This window comes from Sphaerodactylus townsendi, linkage group LG02 (genome assembly GCF_021028975.2).
Source record: "Sphaerodactylus townsendi isolate TG3544 linkage group LG02, MPM_Stown_v2.3, whole genome shotgun sequence".
NCBI classification, from domain to species: domain Eukaryota; kingdom Metazoa; phylum Chordata; class Lepidosauria; order Squamata; family Sphaerodactylidae; genus Sphaerodactylus; species Sphaerodactylus townsendi.
In genome coordinates this window covers 117,016,925-117,044,001 of record NC_059426.1, presented here as the reverse complement: position 1 = coordinate 117,044,001, position 27,077 = coordinate 117,016,925, and the positions used below count along the sequence as shown (strand labels likewise).

The 27,077-nt window shown below is 43.0% G+C and overlaps 1 protein-coding gene across 1 annotated transcript; it reads left to right on the top strand.

Moving 5' to 3' along the window:
• The first annotated feature begins 1,365 nt into the window (after positions 1–1,365).
• C1QTNF4 (C1q and TNF related 4) lies at positions 1,366–26,800 on the top strand. The gene is made up of 2 exons (XM_048486491.1): positions 1,366–1,527; positions 25,344–26,800. The coding sequence occupies exon 2, from the start codon at positions 25,346–25,348 to the stop codon at positions 26,462–26,464; it is 1,119 nt and encodes a 372-aa protein (XP_048342448.1). The 5' UTR covers positions 1,366–1,527; positions 25,344–25,345; the 3' UTR covers positions 26,465–26,800.
• Positions 26,801–27,077: the final 277 nt, after the last annotated feature.

The window sequence follows — 27,077 nt, the reverse complement described above, 5'->3', positions numbered from 1 at the left end:
GCACACTTAAAGATATCACTTATATCTCCATCCTAGTATAAAGATGAGTATAAAGTACATCTAGACCCACCCTAGTATAAATAGATAAGTCCTGACCAAGTGTTGGACCACCACTCCCTGAAAGATCTTCTGTTTGATTTCCCCTTTAACCTCATTACTCTTCCCCACTGTTCTCGCCACAAATTTCTTATCTCCACTGTCAACTCACCTACCAGTCTCTCTGTGCATTTAATAGGGGCATTGACAGTTAGGAATTCCCAAGGTTCTATCATAGTTATACAATACAGGGGAAGGCAACACTTGCTTGGTTTTGTTTGTCATTTTGTTGTATAAGTCCCCAAGTGGGGGGAGGGGGCAGCATAGAAATCTAATAAACAAACAAACAAGTAAGTAAGTAAGTAAATAGGGAGACAGGTGAAAACTCAAGGGGAGCACAAGCCACAACTATACACCAACACCATTAGCAAAGGATCCAGTTTCCTCCAGGATTAGGTGCCTCACCCCCTGGACTGTAGAAATGGACCAACCTGGGACAAAGTGTTTGGTTGATTTTTCTTCCAGCTGTTAGGTTGTTTGGGCTGATGGCTATGGGGAATGCTGGAAGGTTGTTTGGGCTGATGGCTATGGGGAATGCTGGAATATGCTAATGATTTCAGCAACCTCAGATTTAAAAGAAATAAACATTCTTCCAGTTCTTTAAAGGGTAGTCCACTGATACTAAGTGAACTGGGAGCTACATGCATCTTTTCAAAATACTGCTTCCCAGTGTGGCACCAGCCCCATGTTTCAGGACAGCTTCTAGTGGAGCCTGAGGTTGGGAGTTTACATCTTAAAGCAGCTGCCCTCAAATGAATGGGTAAACTGTAAGCCTCCTTGGGCCTGGGATGAAGGTGAGCACGGATCTTTGGGTTGACATTAATTGCGGATGTGGCTTTCCTGAGCCATGGAGGGAGCACTTACTGACATGGTTAATTTGCAGCTGGACGGTAAGCTTCCCTCCTTCCTCCCAGCGGAGGGCTTGTTGTTGTTTTTGGACAGCTACACGACAAGGCAACCGTTCAGCAGGTGTAACTCCCTGACACCCCCCCGCGCGCATCTCCGTACGGAGAAAAGCCGCACCTGTTGAATTTCTCCCCATCTTGCAGTTAGCCAAAGCAAAGGTTCGTAAGAAGCAAACATCTCCCACAAGTGCACCAGCCAGGACTGACTTGAAAGCAGCCTCCCCACCACCACCAGCAACACACACACACAGACACACACACACACACACACCCCGCACTAGTCCCCCTTTGCGCTCTCTTCCGGCTCCTCCTCCGGCTACAGCTTTTGCGCTCCCGTTGCCCGCCGCCCCCCGCCCGCTCCTGCTCCTGTTCCTGCTCCCTTTCCCAGCGCCGCCGCCTGCAGAGCTGTCAGTGCGGACAGCTCCTCCAGCCGGCTTCTGCAGCCGGCTTCCTCCTGCTTCCCCTGGGCCTCCAGCCGGCTTCCTCCTGCTTCCCCTGGGCCTGACGGCGGCGACTTCAGCAGCAGGTAGATCCACCCCACCCCACCCGCGCTCTGCGCCCTGCGCCGTCTCCATCCCCATCCTCAGCCAGGAAGCATCAAGGCTGCTTTGGCATCGCTCTTCCCCTCCCTCTCCCGCCGCTTTTGGTCAAGCGCTTTCTTCCGAGGGCATTTGGGAGATGCGCTGGAGGGGATCGTGAAGGGCCAGCGCTTGTCCTCCGAGGGGGAAGCCGCTGTCAGAGAGGACAGGAGCGTCCTCCTGAAAGCCGTGCCGGGGAAGGGATGGGCTGCCATTGGATGCGTGCTTGTTCCTTTATGGGGCTTTGTTCTGCTGGGGGCTTGTTCAAGCCCACGCCGGATCCTCCTGATAAGGGAGACAAATGGCAGCTCGTGCTGTAAGTCCTCCACCTTGTGGTGTTTGGGTCAGCGGTACCTACCCCCACCTGAGGCCCCTGGCTGGTAAGCCTCCCCAGCTGTCATCTCCCATGGAGCCCTGTGAAATAAAGGGTCTAAAATAGGGATGGGTGGAAGATGGAAGACACACTGCACCAGAAATTCCATTCATTTCAATGGAACTAAACAGCAGCCGTTACAACATTAAATATAAAATATCTGTCAGTCCAAATTCTTATACTTAGCACTGATAATTCATAGTCTACATTATGCATATGGAATAGATTCTGTTTCAGGAGTAGATCCCCCCCCCCCCATACACACACACACTTCTTCTTCTTTTGGTCTGTAGGAGTCCAGTTTGTGACAGGAGTCAGTATAGACTCGGATAGATTATACTAGAAATAGGTGAGAGAAATAACCTCTGTTTATCAATACAAAATGATGGGAAGGCACTGAAGGATTTCTCTTCTGTCTTTGGAGATAAGCTCTGAGCAGCACTCCACTGGGTCCATTTTTTTGAGCAGGTGGTGAGTAGAGGGAGATGGTAAGCCCAAGGGGTGTTTCAGAGACGGATTTTCATTTTTAAAAAACTGCGTTGTTTGCATCAGTCACTGTCTGAAGAGTTGCTGATTCTCACTGCATTTTCTGTCTTTGCTGTGACCTCTTCCCCAGCTCCCTAGAAAGTGGGCCAACTTCTCCTGAGAAATATATATATATATATCTGGCACTTTCTTGATAGGTTTCTACATTGCTAATTGCTTAGCGGGCTGCATTCTGACCTCTGTGTTTATGCACATTCTGAGTGTGATTTGCTTTAGTTGTTCAGTCTTGGTGCCACTATAATCTCCTGCAGTTTCTCTTCTCAAGGGAGCTCCTGCATAACATGGTTTTAAAATACTCTGCTCCATTTGGCCACATGACAAAAGAAGTCACTCTATAGCTAACCTTTTGAAGATTCAGGGCTCACATTTAGTAAGCCATAATAGCCTTTCAAATTACATGTTCTTCCAAATGCTCTGTTTCCCATGAGTTCAACATTCAGCAGGGATGATGGATAAATAGGTAGATGGATAAAATTTATTCTGTAAGTCTAAAGCCTGTAACAATATAACAAACACAGCTGCCTAGGCAGTAATAAATGTAACAATAAAAGAAAACAGCAAGGTCAAAAATAGTTCTAAAATTGACTGTTGTGGGTGTCCCCAGCTGTGCGGCTGGTGCATCGTGGTCTTAGCTCTTCACCTTTTGGCTACATATATGGTTAACATCCTCAGAGGCCTGTCATGGTAAGATGTGTTTCTCTCCATGACAATGTGGAGTGATTTGCCTGGATATTTGTTTTGTCCTCCTCTCAGGTGGGAGGGGATGAGGTGCTTTTGTAAGTGTTCAGGTGGAGTTCCTTTGTAAATGTCCTGGTGGTTTGAATGTGTGTGACTCATCTGGGAAACTGGAGTGAGGTGAGGTGGCAGGAAGGAGTCTGTGATATCTGGTAGGTTTTGCTGATGTTTGAAAAGTACCTTGATTTTTGGTTTTGGTGTTTTTTCGTATTGGTAGCCAGGTTTTGTTGATTTTCAGACTCCCTTCCTTTTTGTTGAAACTGTCTTGGTGTTTGTGGATTCCCTAGGTAATCTGACATTAAGTGCTAAAACCACCTGACCACAGTCACACAGCCTTAAAAACCCAGAACAGCCAGTTGATTCCAGCTGTGAATGCCTTCAACAATACAGCTTTAAAATTGTCAGGACCACAGCATATTTTATGCCTTTTCCACATGCACAGCTTACCACAAATTTTCCCAGTGGTCAGACCCTGTGTCATAGAAAAGATTTATGTGAAATCATTCCACACACCACCTTTCCCCCCCTTGTCGTTTTGGTCCCCTGCTCTTGTCCCTTCAGTTGTATTCATTCCACACATTACTGCTGAAAATATATTATTTTTGATGATGGTGGGATGTCATCTGTGATGCAGAAGAACAACCCTCCTCCCCCCTTTTATTTTAAGTGGGCGCTCTAGCATTACTCCACATTACAGCAGCGATTCAACAAAATCCCAACCTCCATCTCTACCATTGAAAACTATCAACCTGAAATGGACATTAAAAAACCTATAGGAGCAGGCTCAAAGGAACATGTAGCCCATCCCCACGAACAAAAAAAAATTCTGGCTAAATTTGCTCTGCAGTAACAAACTGTTGTTACTCTGTTCAGCTCTGGGTGCCCAAACTCATGCCAAATTCCACATGCCATTCTTGCCTCTCCCCATTTCTTGACTTTCTTGGCACACAGCCCCAACCCCCAAGCTCCCCTGCCTTGGATGGGCCCACGCCTCCAGCTTAGACTGTGGGAGACCAGACTGTATACATAGGCATCTGTGTATGTAAATAAAGCCTAATCTAGAAAGTGGCAGTCTGTCTGGAGTCACTGCCACTACAGTCCCTTCAGCAACATGGAAACACCAGATCAGTGGCACCAGCAGTTGCCATTGGTGGGGAGGGGGAGAGGAACCCAAAACAAAAATCTGTAAAAACCCTGCAGTCTTCTGTTGTTATCATCACCAACCAGAAACAAGGACCTTTTGCAATCAGCCCTGCCATGTTGCTGGTGCCGCAGTAACAAAAAACAAAACCAGGGTGTTTTGTGTAATCTGCAACAAAACAAGACCCAGACTCATACAGGCATGCAAGCCTATGTTGAGGATCACTGCATCAAGGGACTGCTTTCACTTGGAAAAGACAATCTATTTTTAAAAAACTGAAAAAAATGCCTTTCTGTTTGACATTTTTGCATAAAGGAGTGATCTGCATGCTAAGGAAACATTGTCAGCTTAGAATAAGCACAAAATCTATCACTGCCTACACTTCTTAAATCAAACGTCATGTCTGCTCCACAGGTGATGCTCAAAATCAGCCCACCTATTCGTACTACAGGCCTATCCAACAATGGCAACCCTTTGCTCAAGAGATCCAGTCTTGAAAGCATACTTATTTGGAAGTGAGTCTCACTGTACTCAGTGGCATTTATTTCCAAGTAAACACAGGCTGGAGCTGCAAAACATGCTGGCTAGGAGTGTGACCTCTCCCCCTCCCTGATTCCATACTCCCAGCACTCCTCTCACTTGCCCCAGCATTCAGCATCCTATCACTGATGCAATAGCCCCAGCACTTGGATGGCTCGGCGAACTAACATTTCTTCTCTATTTCGGTCTGACAATTTAAAAAAAAGTTATATCTCCTGGAAAACAGAAGCAAAGGGGGAGGAAAAACTGGATAAAGGGGAGGTTTGGATAGTACTTGGGGGCAGGGATAAAGGCCAGGTGTTTGAAGGGGTGGAGAGAGAGAAAAGCCACTTGGAGATTTTTGCTTGCCCAGTGAAAGCTGTCTCCAAAATGGATCTGGAAAACCATTACTGTTAAAAGATTCAGACAAACCATGAGCAAAAAACAATTGGAAAACGCTTTCAAAAGCCAAACAGTTGGAAATGCATGCAAAAATGAAACAAAATTACATTATGAAGTTGGCAGCAAGATATATTCTAAATGGCTCATGCAGAAAAGACCATAGATTGCATTAGAGCAAGAATTTAGCACGAATCTTCTTGGCTACCCAATGCATACAGTGACATTGCATAGAACACTCAGAAATATTCTCAAGACTGCAGTTACAAACAATATCTATGCATAAATTTCATATTGTTGGAAATTCATCCAGCTTGAGATCATTTATACCTGCATGGTCCAAAGGCAGTTGAAGATATTGTACATTGTATTGACTACTTCCTATTATAACATAATGCAACCAAGGATTTTATTTGTCTGGCTCTTTTTGGTAAACTGATGCTCAAAAGATTTGTTGTCTGTTATCTGTTACACAGAAGACTGTCTTGTGCACCATGGCTGCAGAGATGATTGGGACCAGGCTTACTAAATCAATGCCCATTTTTTGTCAGGCACCTCATAATTATTATGCTTTCTCGCTTTTTTATTCATCACAGTTGTCAGATACTTATTGTAGGTCTTTTGTGGTAATGGTGTGTTAATTTCACTGATGTTGGAGGGGAGGGGAGATTGTGATGACCTTTGGCTCTAATGGACAAAACTGACAGACTGACGTGTTAATAGCCAGTCATGTCCATAAAACTATCATCAACAGCAAACCAGCCACAAAACCGTAGATGTTTGTGACTTGTTCCATTTTCTTCAGTCACAGTTTAAAACTATAAATCATCAGCTGAAGTATTATGGGGTTCAGCAAATTAGTAACAAATTTCATAACATTATTAGTGTTCATTTATGCAATCTAATTTGCATGTATGAAATCTTAACCATGCAATTTGGCACTTGATAGAGTTAAAGTCAAAAATTCTTCACATTTCAAGTTCCTGCATTCTATATCCTTTGCTTTCTAAAACATGTACACAGATCAAATTCTGGCATCCAAATTTGATGTCCTGGATAAATTTTCCAGTATAATTAAATAGATGCAAATGTACCATGTTTCCTAAATTCAGGTGTTCAACTGACTTCGATTTTTGTCCTAAGGAAGGAAGGAGTGATGGGGTTGGAAATATGAGTGGAAGGAAGGCAGAGTGATTAGGGGTCAGAGGCCCAGTAAAGGAGAATCGAACCATGGGAGGGACATGGCAGAAGGCACTGAAGTCTCGACCTCTGACCACCGGAAGTTAGCCACCGCATAGTTGTGTTCTGGTTTTTTAGGACCTTGCTAAATAATGTGAGTTAGGCTTGCGATAGTTTCCCATAAAAATTACGTTCGCCTGAAAACTACGTTAATCTCAAAGTGCATTATCAGCAGTCCTGTGCTGCTTATCCTGTTACTAAGATACACATTTTCACTAAATATGTAAAGGGGATTCAAACAAAGGAGCAGGAAGAACTAAGAAAGAAAAGTGTAAAACTTTTAAACATTTGAAACTCACAAGCATATTTACAGTTCTCATGCATTGTGCTGGGGACACAGGCACTGTCCAATAACTGGTTACCACACTACCACAACCACTGCAGGTTAACATAGAATAAAGTTATTAGCTCATTAAGATTTTAATTTTTTAATCCAATCTCTCAGTACAGATCAGAGTACTCCTCTACCAGTGTAGGCCTCATGGTGGGACTTGAAAAGAAAAGCTGAAATCTCAAAAGCCTAAAAACAATTTTTATTCATAAAACCAACACTGTACAGGATTCAAGGTTTAAGTTTTTGTAGCTTAATTCAGCAGTGTAGAGTGTTAGAAATATGTTGCATTTCAATGTTGTATTTTAAAATTTTTATCACTGATTAATTAATCTAATTTCACCACTAGTCACACTTACACTAATTAGTAAACAAATCATTTACTGAAATAAAATTTAAGAGTCTTACCTACCTTCCTAGTTTTTTTCCTACTGTACGGGCTTTGCTATTAGAAGACCACTGGAAAAACTGGAGCCAAATTTATCTTCTGATTGCAGTCAATTCAACAAGCAAACACTCCAGATTTATTTTCCAAAAGGCCAATTCTTCCTAACGCATCACAAAATGTTCCAAAGCTGATGTCACATAATATGTTCCTGTTTAAGTATCTATTTGGTGTGAGCTCAACCTCTATAGAAAATATTCCATAGATAAATTCTTAATTCTTTTTGACTGGTATTATGTGACAATTCTAGTTTTTATCCTCTTGTTCTGTGCATCATTTTGAATTCCTACTTCATTGTATCTACTTCTTACAAGGAAAACAACATGCTATGGTGTAACACATGCAATAAACCATGAACCCACGGGTTGAGAAAAGCTGAGGGAATATTAAAATCTTAAGCATATATCACTGTACTCACAAGATATTAAAAACATTTATAACCATTTCTATCATTATAGGACCAAGCTGGGGAGGGGCGGGGGGAGGGAAGTCATCACAATATGCTCAATGACTGCTGGCACTGTGGGCAAGTCCCAACAGCAGGACATGTTTGTGAACTGCGGTCTTGCATGGTAGCCCAGCTCTATAATTTTTGAAAAGATTTGTGTGATGGTATACTAGCTGACTTTTTGCATTGCACTAAGGAATTTTCACATTGTCCCAGCAATACTTTCAGCCACATGCAACCTGCAGGTAGTTCTGCACACACACCTATTCAAGTTCTTTGAGGGCCATGTTTTGTATTTCAGATGTCCTTTAATGTCTCCCACCTGCCCTTTCTAAGCTATTTACATGTGCCAATCAGAGTGAAGCACAAGAGTGGAATTCTTGCTGTGCCTGATCAAAGGACTGAGGCTTCCAGTAGGAAAAACCCTGCCAGGAGCAGGAACTGATCACAGAGCTAAGTAGTAAAAAGATCTGGAACACTGTAATTGATTCTGTCCTCTCTTCACATGCTGTGGTGTAACACGTGCAATAAACCAGGAACCCACGGATTGAGAAAAGCTGAGGGGACAGGGGGGCAACAAACAGGTTTATTTCGTGATGGCCCCACTGTCAAATGTTTATAAAGCACTATAAGCAGTTTTTCTGAACTGGTGGTATGCATACCACCAATGGAATACAGAATTAGTCTAGATGGAACACAGATTGTTCATAACTCTTACTAAGTGTGATATGCCATCTACATCAAACCCACCTGCCACAGATGATTCATCTGTGACTTTTTGGTGCACTGGGAGTGATCTTGGAAAGTAGATGTTGCTACTAATACCCCATTTCTACTGCCACCAACAAGTGTCTTTAACGTACCACTTCCCATTGACCCTATCTGCCAACACTGTGCTCTACAATGTTTTGTGTGCTTTACACTTACCCATAACTGATACACATAATAACAGAATGCCTGCCGATATGTAAATGATCTTGGAAGAAGTTGGCCTTTTGTAACTAGACTGACGCATTGTAGGTTGGGGAAGTTCTGTCTCTACCCACCCTGTTAACCCTTGGGTTGCCTAGCAGGGAACTACCAAAGTGTCATTTTTTTCTCATTGGCTAGTGTGCCCACAAGGACAGAAATCTTGTCTGGTTGTTCCCTCATCTGCCTTGAAAAATACCTGCCTCATCCTCTTCATAAAGGGACTAACAATACCTTCTGCTGTGGAGGCCCATTTCCACCTCCAACTCTGGTTTACCTGCCTCACTAAGACAAAGAACATGTTAATTTGATTGCTCCAAGGTGTTCCGGCCAGCACAATCCTAGTCGTAGTTTCTTTCTCTTACTAACTTCTCTGCAAGACCACTTCATTTGCATTGCCATTGTTTTACAGCTGTGATTAAATCAGCTCCTTCCCCCCCTTTGAGCATTCCCGAGTTTAGCTATCAAGTCAATGTGCTCAATCCATTAGATTAATTACCCAACACTTAGGTTTATCTCTCTCTCTTGTATTTCCATGGAAAGGCAAAGCTTCCCTTTGTCTTGGGAGATTATGGGTCACTCTGCATAACCCTAAGGACTCACTTCTCCCTATAACTAGCCCCCTCTCTGAACACTCATATCTCTGGACCCCTTTCTGTCTATTGATATTGTCCCCAGTGTATTGTTTCTTCTTCTCTTGGAAGCAGGTCACTAGGCTCTGTTAATCAAACCATTTGGCTCCTAGGACTGTGTGTGTGTTCTGGTGCTTTGATTATTGTGTGCTTCTATTTTAATTATGTTTCTTTTAATAAAATTGTTAATTTTACTTTGTTCTTCTGCGGATTTCTTGTGAAAGCAACTCTCTATAAACTTTGGCAACCAAGATTGCTAGCCTGACCAGCCATTCATTAAGCAAGGTCTGCCCTTCACTAATTCCCCTCACTAAAAAGGGCAGACCCCAGCTTTTTTTGTAACAGTGGGACTCAGGTTCTTTGATAGAGTGATTGAAGTGACATAAAATTTTAAAAAGTTGAATACTACACTAGAGTACCTATTCCAGGATGGTTCTGCATTCTTCTTCTTCTTCTTCTTCTAGTAGTAGTAGTAGTAGTCGTCGTCGTCGTCGTCGTCATAGTAGTAGTAGTAAATTGCTGTCAGGTCACAACCAATTTATGGCAATCCCTCATGGAGGGTTTCAAGGCAAGATATGGGCAAAGGTGGTGTGTCACAGCCTTATTTTCCGTAGGAAGAATAAAATTAGTTGGACGCATTGCAGCTGTTCTAAACCTCATGTACATCTGTGTCAATGGACCAATACTTTTTTTACAACTTCTCCTTCCTGTCTCTATATGTTTCAGTCATGCCTAATCTACATCCCAGTTACAAAGGTATGTTGCAAGACCTACCTCAAGGCAATCAGAAATACAAAGATGATAGTTTAATAGACTTTACAATATATTTTTGAGAATACGCTTTAATTAATATTGTTAAGAACAATAAATAATACAATGACAAATAATGTGAAGTAATAAATAAGAGAAATTTGTCTCATGTATGTAACATATAATTTTCATAATATGTATTTCTTGCTTACATTTGGGCTCCGTGCAATTCCATCAGTCAGTGGGGAAATCAGCAGGATAAAATCTAATTGATACTGACAGTACTATTGTGGTCATTATATACTAGCACATAGCGCATTGGACTTGCACCTATGTGATGACCTAGATCTCAATCCCACTTCACAGAATATTTGCTCTTCACGGGTCATTTTGTAGTCATCCCCGCAGGGTCGTCGCTAAGGAAGAGGCGAGATGCGGAGGTTTCATCTGGTGGAGAGCGCCAGCAGCGGGAGCGCGGGTGTCCGTGTTCCTAGCGACTCTCCCGCGTGCTGGTTCCTGGCACCTTTTATTATGATTATAGCGGGGGCGTGTAGAAGGGCGGATCGGGGGGAAATCCGGGAGAGCGGGAGAGCGGGAGACTGAGAGATCATCATGTGATGCATGATCTCACCTGGCTGCTACGTGCGGAGAGGAGCATCAGCGTCTGGGCCTAATCCTCACCTGGGGGAAAGACCATTGTCCCTTTGTCTGGGACACCCGGTGGTTGTGAGCCAGGCAGTTCATGACCCGTGACTCATCGGGGGGTGAGGGGTGGGGGAGCGGTGCGACCAGAAGACCGTAGGAGCGCCGGTGTTCCAGCGCTCTACTTACGGTGCTGCTGGGTCAGCAGCTCATCCCTACATCATTTTCTCTGTTTTAATTTACCATCCTTGAGACAGAATAATAATGACCTACGTTATAAGCTTGTTATGTAAAATTAACTGGGTATCATAAAGCAAACTGGACAGTAGAATTATTTATGAATGAATGTAAGTATGGATATCTCAACAAGCCCCAGTTGGAAAGACAAAGGATGCATATTGATTGAAAAGTGTATAAAATACAAGATGTTGACTGGCGTGGAGGTGTCCTTTGAGGAAGGTATTATGTAGTGCATATAAGGTACATTCAAAGCATTGTGTAAGATTTGTTTTAGTGTGTTGGTTTCCAAGAGCATCTGAGGAATATCTCTGCATGTTTGTTACCATCAGCAAGTTGTTTCAATGTAGGATATCAAACACTGTAAATTTCTTATTTCCCATCAAGAAAAACTGAGAGCAATCAGATGTACCCATGCCACATGCCATATCCAAAATAACTAATGAACATAGGATAGTTGTAAATCAACATTAGATAACAGAATTAATATTCCATATCTCTCTTTTTTGTGTTAGTTGCTTTAGACAGTCTGTAGAGAGCCAGCATGGTATAATGGTTAAGGTGTCAGACTAAGACCGTGGTGGCGAACCTTTGGCACTCCAGATGTTATGGACTACAATTCCCATCAGCCCCTTCCAGCATGGCCAATTGGCCATGCTGGCAGGAGCTGATGGGAATTGTAGTCCATAACATCTGGAGTGCCAAAGGTTCGCCACCACTGGACTAAGACCTGGGAAACCCAGGTTCAAATTCCTACTCACACCATGGAAGCATTTTAACAAAGTGGAAAAATGAGGCATCTACCAAGACTCAGAGCAGTAGCAAGTCAAAACCTGACAATATGTAGCCTCAAATGTGCTCATCCCTAGAGGAGGTACATAGACAAGTATAATTCTGCTTAAGATTGCATTTGTCATTTTTATGGGGAAAGAACCATGTATCAATGTCTGAATCTCCCATTAATAAAAAAGCAAATATTATACACTAACTCTTAGTCAAAGGAAAAAATCTTTACTGATGATATCAACACTCAAAGGCTATTATGTGTATTGAAGTCTTGATTTAGTCAACTATATTTATTTCATAATCAAACAAAAGACAATATCAAACTAGCAACATATAAGAATGAGGAAACAGTGTTTTTGTTGATAAGGCACATGCATGTTAGTTGCTGTAATCCCTGGGACAAATCTTAAACACTATAAATGCTTAAGGAAAAGTCACTGTAAGAAACTTGAGTCAATGCAAATGAAAGTAAGTGTGATTTGGCAGACAGAATGTTGTCTGCTGTATCAAGCAGGAGATTAAAATTTAAAAATAATGATTAATTTAGGTATAGCACCAAAAACGTTACTTTCATAATACTGGAAGTTAATGGAAGTACCTGCATTAAGAGACTGGTAATCCAGTATCTGAGATATGTTTCTTCTCCTGTTGGTTCAATCATGTATTTTTAAACAGCTTTTAAAAATTGCTTCATTATGCTAACCACATTAAAGGAGAGAAGACCAAAGTCAGGGCAACAGTTTTGAAAATCATTGGACTTGATGCATTATGTTCTGTAGAGACACATTTCCTGGTATTGTAAATCCACCTAACTTATTCTCCATGTGATGACCTGTTTCTGTCTGAATAAAAACATTTTCTTTAAAATGGGACTTTGAGTAGGAGATGCGGTTTCCATCCGTTGCTAAGCTGTGACATTCACCAGATAAGTCATTCTCCCATCATATAATCTACCAAATAGGAGTCCTGGGAAGATAAAGTAGAATAACCCCAGGTTTGCTGCCTGAGCTTTTTGAAGTAAGGATGTGATATAAAGAAACAAAGAAACAAATCCTTACCAGTTCCCTTTTTATCACTGCTAAGAGCAAATCATAAGCAATGCTAGAGATCCAAGAAAAGCTGTTTAAAAATACATAGTAGTCAGATTGGTCCAATAAATCAAGAAACATATGATGTTTTTCAGGTGTTAGTTGCACTGAACTGCTGAGTCTGAAATTCATGATCCACAAAGGAACTGTGGTAGTTCCCATGGTGATTTCTCCTAAACTAAATAGAATCAAAATCCTTAATGCTAACTGCTGTAACACCAAACTCTTGTGTCTCAGCTGGTGTCTCTTCCTAGATGTGCCTCCTGCCCCTTGACTCCCCCCCCCCCCTTGACAGGTCTCTCGCAGGGAAGTTCCTATTTGGATTTAGGCATGGAATAGGTGAAGAAATGCATTGCTAGGGCAGGTTGTGTCTCATTGGCAGAGTATTTGTTTGGCATGTAGAAAGGCTCCGATACAATACCTAGAACATACAAGAGTGTTTTTGTAAGAATCAGATAGTAGGCAATGTACAATCCTGAAGTCCTTGGTTTAGACCTTCACATCTCTGAGATGTTTTTAAGGATCCATTAGCAGCTGAAATGAAAAGCATCTATGCAAGATTCTGGAGAGCTGCTGCCAGTCAAGATACTGACCTTAATGGGCCAATGGCTTTACCCAGAATAAATGGGTCAATGGCTTTACCCAGCAGTTTCTTGTGATCAGATAGAGTCACATAGAGCATATATTGTTTAACATGCTGGGAAAGAATTTTGTGACTTAGCTTGTCAGGCCATTTTTTTAAAAAAAATAGAACAATTGAAGAAAATGTCATGCTGCATTCCAGAATATTGTTTACCTATCTGAATATGCTGAGCTTTGGGACCGAAACACAATAATTTTGGCTAAGTTATGTTACTGCAACAAGTAGGACCATTATTTTGTTTTTATTTTATGTGATTTTTTTCCTGAATATTGTGTTTTTGCATAAAAATTAAAATTTGTAATATTTTAAAAGGTAAGACTGGTAATGCTAATGCTGTGTTTAGATTATAAATAAGTCTTGAAGGTAACTTCAAGATACAAAATTTCACCCAGAAATGAAGCAACAAATGAGAACTGGATTTTATGATAAATCAACCTGGCACAAAGGGTTTTCATTTAGTCTTTTGAATCCCCCAGAACCCTTGGGAAATTATAAGTGTAAGAGATATGAAACTAATTAATGCACAGTCTATCAGTGAAAGGAAGGCATTCGCCATGGGCAGGAATATTGGTGTCTTGCACCTATATGGGATATAGGAGGTACTCTCTGAGAGAACAACAATTAATGGGAATAATAATGTTCATCTGCCTGAACCTTCCATTTTCTGTTGATTTGGCTTCTGTCTCCATGATTCTTTCCTGAGTCATGTCTTTCAGAAAGACATAGAGTGTAGAGGACAAAATTACCTTCTCTCATTATATTAAAATGAAATAAACTTGCTAGTTTGGGATTGTTATAATAACTATATTAAAGATTTTGATGTTTTTGGTTCTAATCTTGATTAATTTCTATCTGAATGCACATTTCTACATCTGTCCAGGTGGTTTAAAAGACCAACCCTTTGATTTGATCTGTCCATAGAACTGGTCTTCAGATTATCAGTATGCTAGATCTTCCATTTAACACACAAATCCATGTTTATTTGACATGTATGACAATACACTGAAAGATGTACCAATCCCTAAGAGGATACCTGTGTACTAAGGCAGGAAGAATCATGATGGTCTCCTTCAGATCATTTATTGACATGCTAACTCTAGCAGCCAGGAGAGATTAAAAGAAAGGGGGGGAAACCTCTCTGTGGCCGTTTCCGCACAGGCAGAAAATGACGGCCTGGAGACGGTAAAAACGCCGTCTCCAGGCCGCCATTCGGCATTAGCTTAGCTGCAGCAAGCAGCCACTGGCCCTCGCTGCCGGCGGCGGAAGCTGGAGTATTCCCAGAGCGCTGGGAAGCGCTCTTTTAGGGAATACGCCGCCGTGAAGCCGCTGCCGAGAGAACGTCTTGAAGGTAACTTCAAGATACAAAATTTCACCCAGAAATGAAGCAACAACGCTGGAGCAGGCGTGCAGGGCCGGGGGGCGTGTCCCCAGGCCTCGGCGACGCACCAGAGGCCCAGGGACACGCCGGGTCGGCTGGGCGCCGGCGCTCCGCGGCACCAGCGTCCCGCCTCTTCCCGGGACCGTCCATGCGGACGGTCCCAGCGTCTTCGGGTCGGTGCAAAATGCACCGACCCAGCCGTTTCACGGCCCGTAAGGAAACGCGGCCTATGCCAACTGGTTTGCTTTTTTAAAAATAATTCCTAAGGGAGATAGTAGTTTCACTCCTGAGATATTAGTTTTTCTAGTCAGAGAAAACAATAGCTCTGGGAGAAAGTGAAGATCATCAGGTACCAGAAAAAGTAAGTGGTTTTCCTAAACCAGGGAAACAGCCAGGGAAGAAATCTGTAATTCTCTCTCGGATCGCAAAACTGCAGAGCAAGAGCTTTGAATGCAAACAAAAGGAGGTAAAGGAAGTTGAGGAATTAGGCTCTGAGGCATAAGACTTCCCACTGAGGCTCTGTTCAATTGGAACATATTAATACTGTACAACATGTGGCTCATACCTTTTTTCTGAATTCAGATTAGAGGAGTTATTTTTGGTATGGTTCGTAACCAAAACACATGAGGACAAAAAGGAGAACTATGACATTAAAGAACAGTGTGTATAAGTCAAATCCACATTGTGTCTGGAACACTGGCGTAATGCCCATTGGGCAAGGTGGGCAGCTGCCCAGGGCATCACCTTGTGGGGGGCATCAAAATGCTGGGTTCGTTTTTGGGTATATTAGTGGTTTTCCACTATTGGCCTGCAGGAGGCGCAGTTTTTAGGCTAGCGGCACCAAATTTTCAGCGTATCATCAAGAGACTGTCCTTATGCTACCCCCCCAAGTTTGGTGCGGTTTGGTTCAGGGTGTCCAAAGTTATGGACTCCCAAAGGGGGAATCCCTCTTTGTTTCCAATGGGAGCTAATAGGAGATGGGGGCTACAGTTTTGAGGGTCAATAACTTTAGCCCCCCTGAACCAAACTGCACCAAACCTGGGGGATATCATTAGGGAAGTCTCCTGATGAGACCCTGAAAGTTTTGAGACTGTGCCTTCAGAAATATGCGCCCCCCCCCCCCCCCCGCAACCCCATTGACAGCAATGCAGAAAACTCACTGCAGAACAAAGATTCTTGGGCAAATTTCTAGGATGTTCCTGCAGGGGTGCATTTTTTTGGATGTATCGGCACCAAAATTTCAGGGTATCATATGGAGATGATGGCACCCCCCAAGGTTTGGTGCAGTTTGGTTCAGGGGGGCCAAAGTTATGGACCCTCAAAACTGTAGCCCCATCTCCTATTAGCTCCCATTGGAAACAATGGGGGATGGGGCACCCCCTTTGGGAGTCCATAACTTTGGACTCCTTGAACCAAACCTCACCAAACTTGGGGAGTGGCATAAGGACAGACTCCTGATGATATGCTGAAATTTTGGTGCTGATATGTCTACAAATTCACCCCCTGCAGGCACCAATGTCCTGGTGCAAAAAAAAAGGTCGTGGTGGAGTGGCAGCCCATGGCGGGGAGGGCATCCAACTCAGGTTTTGCCCAGGGCTACAGTTTGCCCAGGGCTACCTCATTACGCCCCTGGTCTGGAACCACTAAATCAGCCTTTGGCAATCCTGGATCATGTTATATTACAACTGGTCACAAACCAGGAGAAAGAGGCTTCTATCCCCTAAGTAAATACCTAATCACTGACTTTTGCAATTGTGCTGAAAGAGTGTGACTGAAGCTTTATGCTCCCTATGGTGCTTCAATCAGGACCAAAGGTCTTCCTCTAGTGTAAAACTCTTAGTACATTGGGAGATAAAATCTTCTGCCATGAGCAAATCCTTATTTTCAAATACATCAAGCTCTTTAAGGAGCTGTTGTTGTTGGTATAACAAAAAGTATTAATGACATCAGCACCTGGTCCTTTAATGAACGGAGCAGGCAGAGTGTGGTGTCTGTGCAAATCTAAGAAAAAGAAGTTTGATCTCATCCCTGCCAACCACAGGGCAGGCAGTGTGCTCATCGCACAAGCTTTTGATGATTCATATAATTGAAACACTTGCAGCTGTCCTTAGGCATCAGGGTGAAAGTGATGAGTTATGATGTAGCCAAGTAGAAAGTACTAAGATTTTGTAATGCAGCTCAAGAGATGTTGGGAAGTATTTATAATACTCTGGCCTCACAGTACTCGTAGGACTCCAAACCATTAACCATTTTGTCAAAGGCTTTCACAGCCGGATTCAACTGGTTCTGGTGGGTTTTCCAGGCTGTGTGGCCATGGTCTGGTGGATCTTGTTCCTAACGTTTTGCCTGTATCTGTGGCTGGCATCTTCAGAGGGGTACCACAGAGAAAAGTCTGTTTCTCACTGTGTCTAGTGAGAAGGGAAGGTTTAGTTTATTTATTTATTTATTTATTTGCTTGCTTGCTTGCTTGCTTGCTTGCTTGCTTGCTTGCTTGCTTGCTTGCTTGCTTGCTTGCTTGCTGTTTGTTTAGTTTTATATACTGCCCTATCGCCGTAGGGCTCTGGGCAGTGTACAACAAAATTAAATCATGGTACAACTAAACACAGTCAAAACTAAACAATTAAATTCCAACACAAATAAGTTAATAAATCCCCCTTTTTAAATACAGTGGTTAATACAAATTTAAAATCGAAAACGAAGGCGCCCAGCACAACCCATATTTAAACCCTCCCTAAATGGGAAGACTGCTGGCTCCCTCAATAAAAGATGTAAATAGAGGTGAGAACAGATGTGAGAACATATGGGGGCACCAGTCAACGGCTGGTTACTCCAAAGGCCCGGTGGAACAACTCAGTCTTACAGGCCCTGCGGAACTCACCAAGGTCCTGCAGGGCCCGGACAGCTGGAGGAAGAGTGTTCCACCAGGCCGGGGCCAGGGCCATAAAGGCCCTGGTCCGTGTGGAGGCTGTATCATTGAGGGGCCGGGAACCACCAGCAAATTGGCCTCTGCTGAGGGCAGAGGCCGAATAGGGACATATGGGGTAATACGGTCCCGAAGATACGAAGGTCCCAGACCGCGTATGGCCTTAAAGGTCAAAACTCAAACCTTGAAGACGATTCGGAACTCGACTGGGAGCCAATGCAAGCGGCGTAGCACAGGTTGGATGTGATCTCGGAAGGCACCACCTGTGAGCAATCGAGCCGCTGCGTTTTGGACCAGCTGTAGCTTCCGAATCAACCACAGGGAGAGGCCCGCGTACAGCCAGTTACAATAGTCTAACCTGGAGGTGACCGTTTAGTGTGGTATATTGTCCATGTCCCAGGGTGGGATCTGTGATTCCCTTGATGTATGGTACAAATAATTTTCTGTGGTGGGCTGTTTCTCCTCTGTTCTCTGAGTTTCTCTTGCTCTTAAAGCTCTTCTGATTTCTGTTGTGGAGCAGCCATTAGCCTGCAGAGCCCAATCTAGATGATTGATTTAATCAGGGAGGAGGGAATCACATACATACATACATACATACATACATCAAGGGAATCACAGATCAAATAGGGAAACTGATGAAAAAGCAATACCGACAAACCATCTTCAAACCCACCAGGAAAATACAGCAGATGCTACGCTCAGCAAAGGACAAGAGAGATCCCCGCACTTCTGCAGGAGTCTATCACATACCCTGCAGCCGTGGAAAGATCTACATAGAAACCACAAAATGCAGCATTCAGACTCGTATTAAGGAGCACGAAAGATACTGTCGGCTTAACCATCCTGAAAAATCTGCAGTTGCAGAACATGTGTTAAGCAAAACTGGACATAACATTTTATTTGAGAACACTGAAATTCTGCACAATTCAGAAGATTACTATGTCAGACTGCACAGGGAGGCCATTGAAAGTCACAAACACCAAGACAACTTCAATAAGAAAGAAGAGACTCTGAAAATTAGCAAAGCTTGGCTCCCAGTACTTAAAAAATGGACTGATAACCCCACTTGCAATAGAACACTCAACCACACCTTTGCATAGCAAGTTCCACCCAAACACTTAATGATTGGTTCCTCACCCTGGGACATGGACAATATACCACACTAAACCTTCCCTTCTCACTAGACACAGTGAGAAACAGACTTTTCTCTGTGGTACCCCTCTGAAGATGCCAGCCACAGATGCAGGCAAAACGTTAGGAACAAGATCCACCAGAACACAGCCACACAGCCCGGAAAACCCATCAGAACATTAACCATTTGTCTGAAGGCTTGTGTAACATTTGCACAGTCCACCTTCATATTCAAATACAGAGCTTGTTTATACTCCAATAAGTGGCAGAGTGGGGAATCAAACCCAGTTCCTCCAGATTAGAAAGTAGATCTTTTGGATTCATTAATATATAAAGTTTATAGAGAAATCACAGTGCAATTTAATTTCTGGTCTAATTTATATTTTGCCTCTATGTTCTCTCCTAAGTTATTTTGAACAAATTCCTTTTCACAAAAACTCAACATAGTGGCACTGGCTGCAAGCAGGGAGAGCCACCCTAAGTCCCTAGACGAAGATTCCACCTGGGCCCCCCAAATGATCTTGATCCAAACTACACTTCCCATTTTGTAATTGTATGTTTGTATACATGCACAAATACAAAAAAGGAGCCATGTGGCGTAGTGGTTAAGTGCTTGCACTGCCACTCACGCGGTCAGGAGTTCGAGCTCCCTGTGGGTCAGATATCCTGGCAGCTGGCTCATGGTCAACTCAGCCATCCATCCATTCATTGGTCGGTGAATGAGTACCTAGCACATAGCTAGGGGGTAAAGAATAGCCGGGGAAAGCAATGGCAAACTACCCCACAAAAACAGCTTGCCTATGAAATCACTGCTTGCAGTGGTACCCCAGGGTCGGACACGACTGAAGGGGAAACTTTACCTTTACCTTTACAAATACATGCATATCAACATAGGATGTACTTCTTACAGCTAATGAATTGAGTTCTAGTTCACAAAAGTGTCATGTCACAATAAGTCTTTAGTAAGTGAAACCTTGTACCTAGGGAAACCTACCTCCAAATGGCACCTGAAGATTTCTCATGATTACACCTGATCTCCAGATGACCAAGATCAGTTCCCCAAGAGAAAATAGCTGCTTTGGAGGGCGCACTCTATGGCATTATACCCGAGGTCCCTGCCCTTCCTAGGCTGAGGTCCCTGCCCTCCCTAGGCTCCACCCTTAAATCTCCAGGTATTTCCCAATCCAGAGCTGGTAACCCTACTCGTGCTTTTATCCAGCATAAAAGCAGGAGCAAACTGTGTAGTGGTGCTGGATGATGGAATCACCGGAATTGTTTTTGCTGAAATACCTTCTATAGATATTGTCATTTGTTATATAACATGAAGTAGCAAAGTAGTATTTGCAAAGGGATATTAGATTCCCCCACTACACGAATAATAACAACCCACTGCCTAAACAGTGCTTAAAATGTAATTAAATCTAATTGGGTAGGGAGAGGAGTTCTAAATTCTGTTGCATGTGTGTAATCACTTATACTTATCAGCACCCCATTACCATGCACGTAAGGGAAGGAGGTGGAAAAGCATTCTTTCACTAGTTTTATTGGTCATGAGAAAAGATTAACCCCCACCCCATTTGTTCTTAATATTATCAAGGGTTTGCTGCCATATTACTATTAAGTACGTTGTAACTAGAGGTGTGCATCAAAAATTTTTTTGTATGTTTTGGATTCGAGTTTAATAGACCCAAACTTTTTCAGAAAATCCAGGGGAAAAAACCTGACTCTCCATACCAACATGTTTTTTTCCTGGCTTTCTTCAAATATAAAAAAAATTCATATGAAATATCTTTGTGATCCCATGGATTATTTTAAAGGTAGAGCCACCAAATTTGTCACTTAGCTGCAGATGACTCTTCTTACAAAAACCCCTAGGTCTGGTGAAGATTTTGTTAGGAGGTCCAGTTTTATGAGCTCCCAAGTGGAGGAAAACTAAGTGCTTATAAAAGTGAACCCCTGACCCAAGCTTAACCAAACTTCAATCCTCAATCCCCCTCTCCCAGAGTCCCACAATACCTCAATCCCCCTCTACCAGAGTCCCACAAAGACTTCCCCAAGAGTACAATGTTGCTGGAAAAAAATTCTACATTGCAAAAATGGTGGGAAAAAATTTATCAGCTTGATTCTCTGATCTAAAATTGCTTGATTGGAGTCACTTCCCTGTATTTGTCAGAAAACCTCTGGTTGATAACAATACCCAGATAAAATGGTCTGCAGTGAGTAGAATCTTTTTAACAGGGTAGTATAAAATAAGATTACACTTTTTCAAAACCTGTTCCCAGAACGTTATGTTTCAAGATAATCTCATCCAAAATTAGAGACATGTGTAAATACTTATGGGCATGCAGAACCAAAGTTCCTCAAGTTCCTGCATCATAGCTCCCTTCCTCTTCTGTACTCTTTCATTTCATTTGCTCCCAATCTCCTAGCACACACAGTGGGTTTCCCTCTACCCCTTTCCTTTCTTTTGAGTCTATCAAAACTAATAACATGAAAGATGTATTGCTCTAATCCAGGGGTAGGGAACCTGCGGCTCTCCAGATGTTCAGGAACTACAATTCCCATCAGCCTCTGTCAGCATGGCCAATTGGCCATGCTGGTAGGGGCTGATGGGAATTGTAGTTCCTGAACATCTGGAGAGCTGCAGGTTCCCTACCCCTGCTCTAATCCATCCATTGCTCTAATCCATCCATTGCCTCACCCACAAGAAAATGAGAAGTTGTTCTAGAAGATTCTACTGTCCCATTTCTTCAGAGAAGAGACCCCTGGAGGAGGAATAAGAGCCTGACTTTCTTCTCCTTCGATTCCTCTTTTATTGCCAGATGTTCTGGCCATCTGCAGATGAGTCCTTGCAAGGCTGTGGGCAATCATGCCGGTTCTTCCATAAATGATGGGAAATCCCTATGTCTGTGCCCCTTTCCAGAAAAATCATTAAATGTACTCAGTTCTTTGGTGGTCAAGTTTGTGGATGATACCAAATTATGTTGGGTGGTGAGAACCGCAAAGGATTGCGAAGAACTGAAAGCATACCTTTATAAATTAGGTAAATGGGCTAAGAAATGGCAAACGCAGTTCAGTGTAGCAAAATGTAAAGTGATGCACATAGGGGCAAAAAATCCAAACTGGGGTCAGCGCTATCAGTCACAGATCAGGAAAGGGATTTAAGTGTCTTAGTTAATAGTTCCATGAATTAGGACTAATAAAAGGAAACATTTCTTCACACAACGTGTGATTGGTGTTTGGAATATGCTGCCACAGGAAGTGGTGATGGCCACTAACCTGGATAGCTGTAAAAGGGGCTTGGATTGATTTATGGAGGAGAAGTTGATCTATGGCTACCAATCTTGATCCTCCTTGATCTGAGATTGCAAAGGCCTTAGCAGACCAGGTGCTTGGGAGCAGCAGCAGCAGAAGGCCGTTGCTTTCACATCCTGCATGTGAGCTCCCAAAAGCATCTGGTGAGCCACTGCGAGTAGCAGAATGCTGGACTAGATGGACTCCGGTCTGATCCAGTAGGCTCTTTCTTATGTTCTTAAGAGAGGTTTTGGGACAATGTTGGCTAAGGCCACCCTCATCCTGACTACTGACAATGATGCCGGAGTCCTCCTGGGCTTTCAGGGCAATCCAGTGATCATAATATCCCAATGTACTAAGGATCCAAAAAGACTCAAATTGATTTTTTTCAACAAGTTGAAGGTACGTTGAAAACAAAATTCAAATTACATGATATGTATGTGTGTTTAAAACTATACATCAGAACAGTACAAAGAAAAAAGTCAAGAACAAAAACAAACCAGCAACTGAAGAATGAAGGATAAAACAGCATAAAATATCCCATAGGACTGAGTACTATGCCACTTTGTATTGTCTATTTGATGTGTGTATTATCCTGTTCTCACTGCATTGTTTTCTACTTGTGTAATACCATTTTCTCCATTAACAGATCCTGTCTAATACTTTATGTTTTGTTTTAGATTGCTGAAAACCTAGTCCTATTGCGTTGCTTATTAAATGTCAACCTATTGATTGCATTGACTTACACTGAAATCTACCTTTAGTCACAGTGAGAAAGGTTGACAATAAATAAATAACACCCAGTAGTTCCTACCCAATAACACAATCAAAAGCTATCATCATCCAGCATCTATAACCACGCCAACTCATTATCTTTATATCAAAATCCTGACCCTGCCACACCCACACCCCAATATTTTGAAACTCCTCCTAAAGGCAAAAAATATGATGGTAGGCAAGAGAATTTTCTAATCTTATTGCCTGAAAAGACCTTCACCCTGGTGGCACCTGCTGAACCTGTCTGAAGTTACAGAGCTTTGGTATCTGTGTCTGGATTAGTTCATATGAGAACTGATGACCCTTCAGGTATCTTGGTCCCAAACCTTTTAGACCTTTAAAAGTCAATCTTAGCAATTTTATACTAAATGAGACCTGGAAACTGGCAGTTTGTGAAGCAACACCAAGACCAGTGCAAAGATGTCAAAGTGACTTGCACAGGAGACAACTGGCCGGTTGTGTTTTGAACCAGTTGAAGTTTTTTCAAACCTTTTAAGGGAACCCTGTGATGCACCTACTCTGTTTTGAGCCGTAGCATCTCCTACATTCTTTCTGCCTTAGAAACTGCTGGGCTTCCACAGAAACAGTCTTGTGAATTCATAGCCTGCCATCTGGCAGAGGGCCAGTTCTGAAGTGACAGGCAGGGCAGACGGGAGCCCCGGTAATCAAGCTCTCAGTCTGAGTGATGTTTTAATGAGCACAGGAAAGAAAGGACAGAGAAAGGAGGGTCACGTCTAGGCAATGACTGCCAGGCTTGTTCTCAGATTGAAAGCACCAATAGATCTCGTTTTGGCCTCCTGCCATTAGGTTCGTAAATATTGGAGAAGGGTGAAATGTAGTGGGTCTCATCTTGTCTGTGTTTCTCATGGGATAGATCATGGCTGTTTATTGTAGTCTACAGGCTGTATTTCATTTTCTCACAACCCACAGCCAGGATCCCTTCATTCGATTTTATTTTCCTGTAAGGATTTTCTTCCCCCTTTGTCTGATTTCCTTTGTCTGATTTCATGACTGAGACACCTTAGCTGCCACTATTAGTAGTGAGGCTACACCTCTGGTAACAGCCAGGGAAACAACCCTACATCTTAGCTGATTTTACTAGTAATCTGTTTCAGCCTTTCCAGCTGGACACATCCATGGCTTGTGACTGGTGACCTAGTAGAGCCCAGTCTTGGTATCCACAGAGTTTCCAACAGATGTGCTTTCCTCAATGAATCAGTCAGTTAGGGCTGGAAAAAATCATTTTTTTATTGTTGTAGTGGATTCCAAGCTTCAGACTGTCTGGAGTGTCAGACCATTTAAAAACTTTGTTCTTTCTGTTTGGAAATATCTTGTAACATTGTAATTTACTCTGTTATGTTACTCAGGGAGCCAGCATGATGTAGTGGGGGACTCTAACCTAGAGAACTGGGTTTGATTCCCTACTTTTCCACATGGGTGGCAAACTCGAATCTGATGAACCAGGTTTGTTTCTCCGCTCTTCCACATGGGTGAGCCTGGGCTAGTCTCAGTTCATTCAGACCTCTCACAGTCCCACCTACCTCACAAAGTGTAAGTGGTGCGGAAAGAAAAGGAAGGGGTGTGCAAGCCACTTTGAAACTCCCTACAGGTGAGAAAAGTGAGGTATAAATCCAAGCTCTCCTTCAGTTGTGTTACTATGGGTGGATTGGTTTTGTTTTACTAGAGATTTATGTAATGTATGTAGTATTTGCAAAATAATCTGTGATGTTTACTGTGTCTGTTTTGGTGGTAACATGTACTAATTTTCTGTTAAACTGCAAAATTGCTGTGGGTGGGGGAGTAGAACATGGGGTGGTGTTGGTACTGAAAACATGAAAGCATTTCTTGGGGTTGATGGAATCCATATTAGCTGAAGCAGAGAAAGATCCCTGAATGTTGATGAAACCAACATATATTGGATGTATGATTTTTGGCCTTATTCTTTCAATAGCTCTAGGTTGGAAAATACCTGGAGATTTTGAAGGTGGAGTCTAAGGAGGGTACCGACTTTAATGCCATTGAATCCACTTTCCCAAGTTGCCATTTTCTCTAGGTGAATTGATCTCTATTGGTTGGAGATCAGCTGTAATCCCAGATGATCTCCAGCTACTACCTGGAGGCTAGCAAACCTGTTTCTAAACCGTGCTGCCACTTACAGCCTGTTTTGTTCGTGGACTGTCACAAAATCTCTTCAGTGTATAGTTTGCATATGCCTCTTGGCTCATGTAGAATCTGGTCCTGTTTAACTGGAAAATCAGAAATTATCATTCTGGGTTTATTCTCAAATTTGAGGATAATTGAAAATGTTTTATCTAAACGTTATCCTTTTTCTTTTCAGATATGCTAAATCAACTAAAAGCTAAGCTTTTGGTTGGCTTCCTGTGCCAACTAGCTGGTCCCATTGCCTATGGCTTCCCTGCTGATTCTGGAACCGATTTCCGATCTGCTTTCTCTGTTGCTCGAACCAGCAGCATGGAAGGAAGCACAGAAATGGTGATCACCTTTGACAAGGTCTATGTGAACATTGGTGGTGACTTTGACCCTAAAGCTGGATTATTCCGGTGTCGTATCCCTGGTGCCTATTACTTCTCCTTCACAGTTGGGAAGTACCCCAAGAAAAACTTGTCAGTCATGCTGATGAGAAACAAAAATGAGGTGCAAGCAATTGTGTATGATGAACATCATCGTAAAGAGCGGAAAGTGGCTAGTCAGAGCGCCATGTTACAGTTGGATTATGGTGACACAGTCTGGCTACGTTTACATGGAGACCCAAAATACGCCCTTTATAGCAATGTGGGCCCTTATACAACTTTCAACGGGTACCTCATCTATCCAGACACCTCTGGCTATTTTCAAAACAGCCTGAGCTCCCAAGAACTGGGAGATGCTTCAGGGCCTCCCTCTCACGTAATTCAGCACCTTTTTGTGAACCAGAACCAAGTTTCAGAGAGACGCACGCTTTCTGACCAGCCAAGCCGATCACAGGACCCTCGCTCAGCATTTTCAGCCGCCCGTTCTGAAAGCCTCTTGGGATCAGATGAAAAGCAGACACAGCACGAGCCCATCACATTTGACACAGAATTTGTGAACATTGGAAAAGATTTCAATTCCTCAAGTGGCATCTTCACCTGTCGTGTTTCAGGGGCCTATTACTTTTCCTTTACTATTGGCAAGATGCCCTTTAAGACCATGTCAGTGAAACTAATGAAGAACCACAACGAAGTACAGGCTATGATCTATGATGACAACCACTCCAAACGACGTGAGATGCAGAGCCAGAGCATCATGCTGCCTCTGCAATATGATGACACTGTCTGGCTTTACAGCCACCAGCATGATGGCTATGGGGCTTATAGCAACCATGGCAAGTATATTACCTTCACCGGGTTCCTAATCTACCCTGAGACTAAGCCGAAGCCACCTCCTGATGCCAACATGTCTCCAGGATCAAGGAACTAAAACTGAATACAGAAAGAGCTTAAGAGATGCCAAGTTGCAGTGGACTCTGGAGTAGGTCCTGGATGGACATCATCATTTAAAGACAGTGTTCAGTGCATGCTATTTTATGTCCAGTGGATTCCTTCTGCTGCACGTTTGTGTCCTGATTGCAGAGCCATTGTAGTTCCTCCCATTCATCCATAGAATGACTTTTGCAGGGAATGAGTTTCTTCATTATTGCTGCTCAGTTCGAGCATAAAGCATGAGGTAGGTTTGGGCAGGGGGGTAGAAGTAGTAGGGGCAGAGGACAGAATGACGACTGGAACTGGTAATGAAATACTGGAAGAGCTTTGAAAAGACTAGCCCAGGGGTAGGGAACCTGCGGCTCTCCAGATGTTCAGGAACTACAATTCCCATCAGCCTCTGTCAGCATGGCCAATTGGCCATGCTGGTAGGGGCTGATGGGAATTGTAGTTCCTGAACATCTGGAGAGCCGCAGGTTCCCTACCCCTGGACTAGCCTCTGTACAAGGCATTTAGGAGCTGATAGCATCTGCTGCACATGCAGAGAAATGTCTTGAGAGAAGGATACATACAATGAAACAATGCACTCAATAAAACCCTGAGACAAAAGG

What these genes read in the sequence shown, in the direction of transcription:
- C1QTNF4 (XM_048486491.1), top strand. Translation starts at nt 25,346, where the DNA reads ATGCTAAATCAACTAAAAGCTAAGCTTTTGGTTGGCTTCCTGTGCCAA.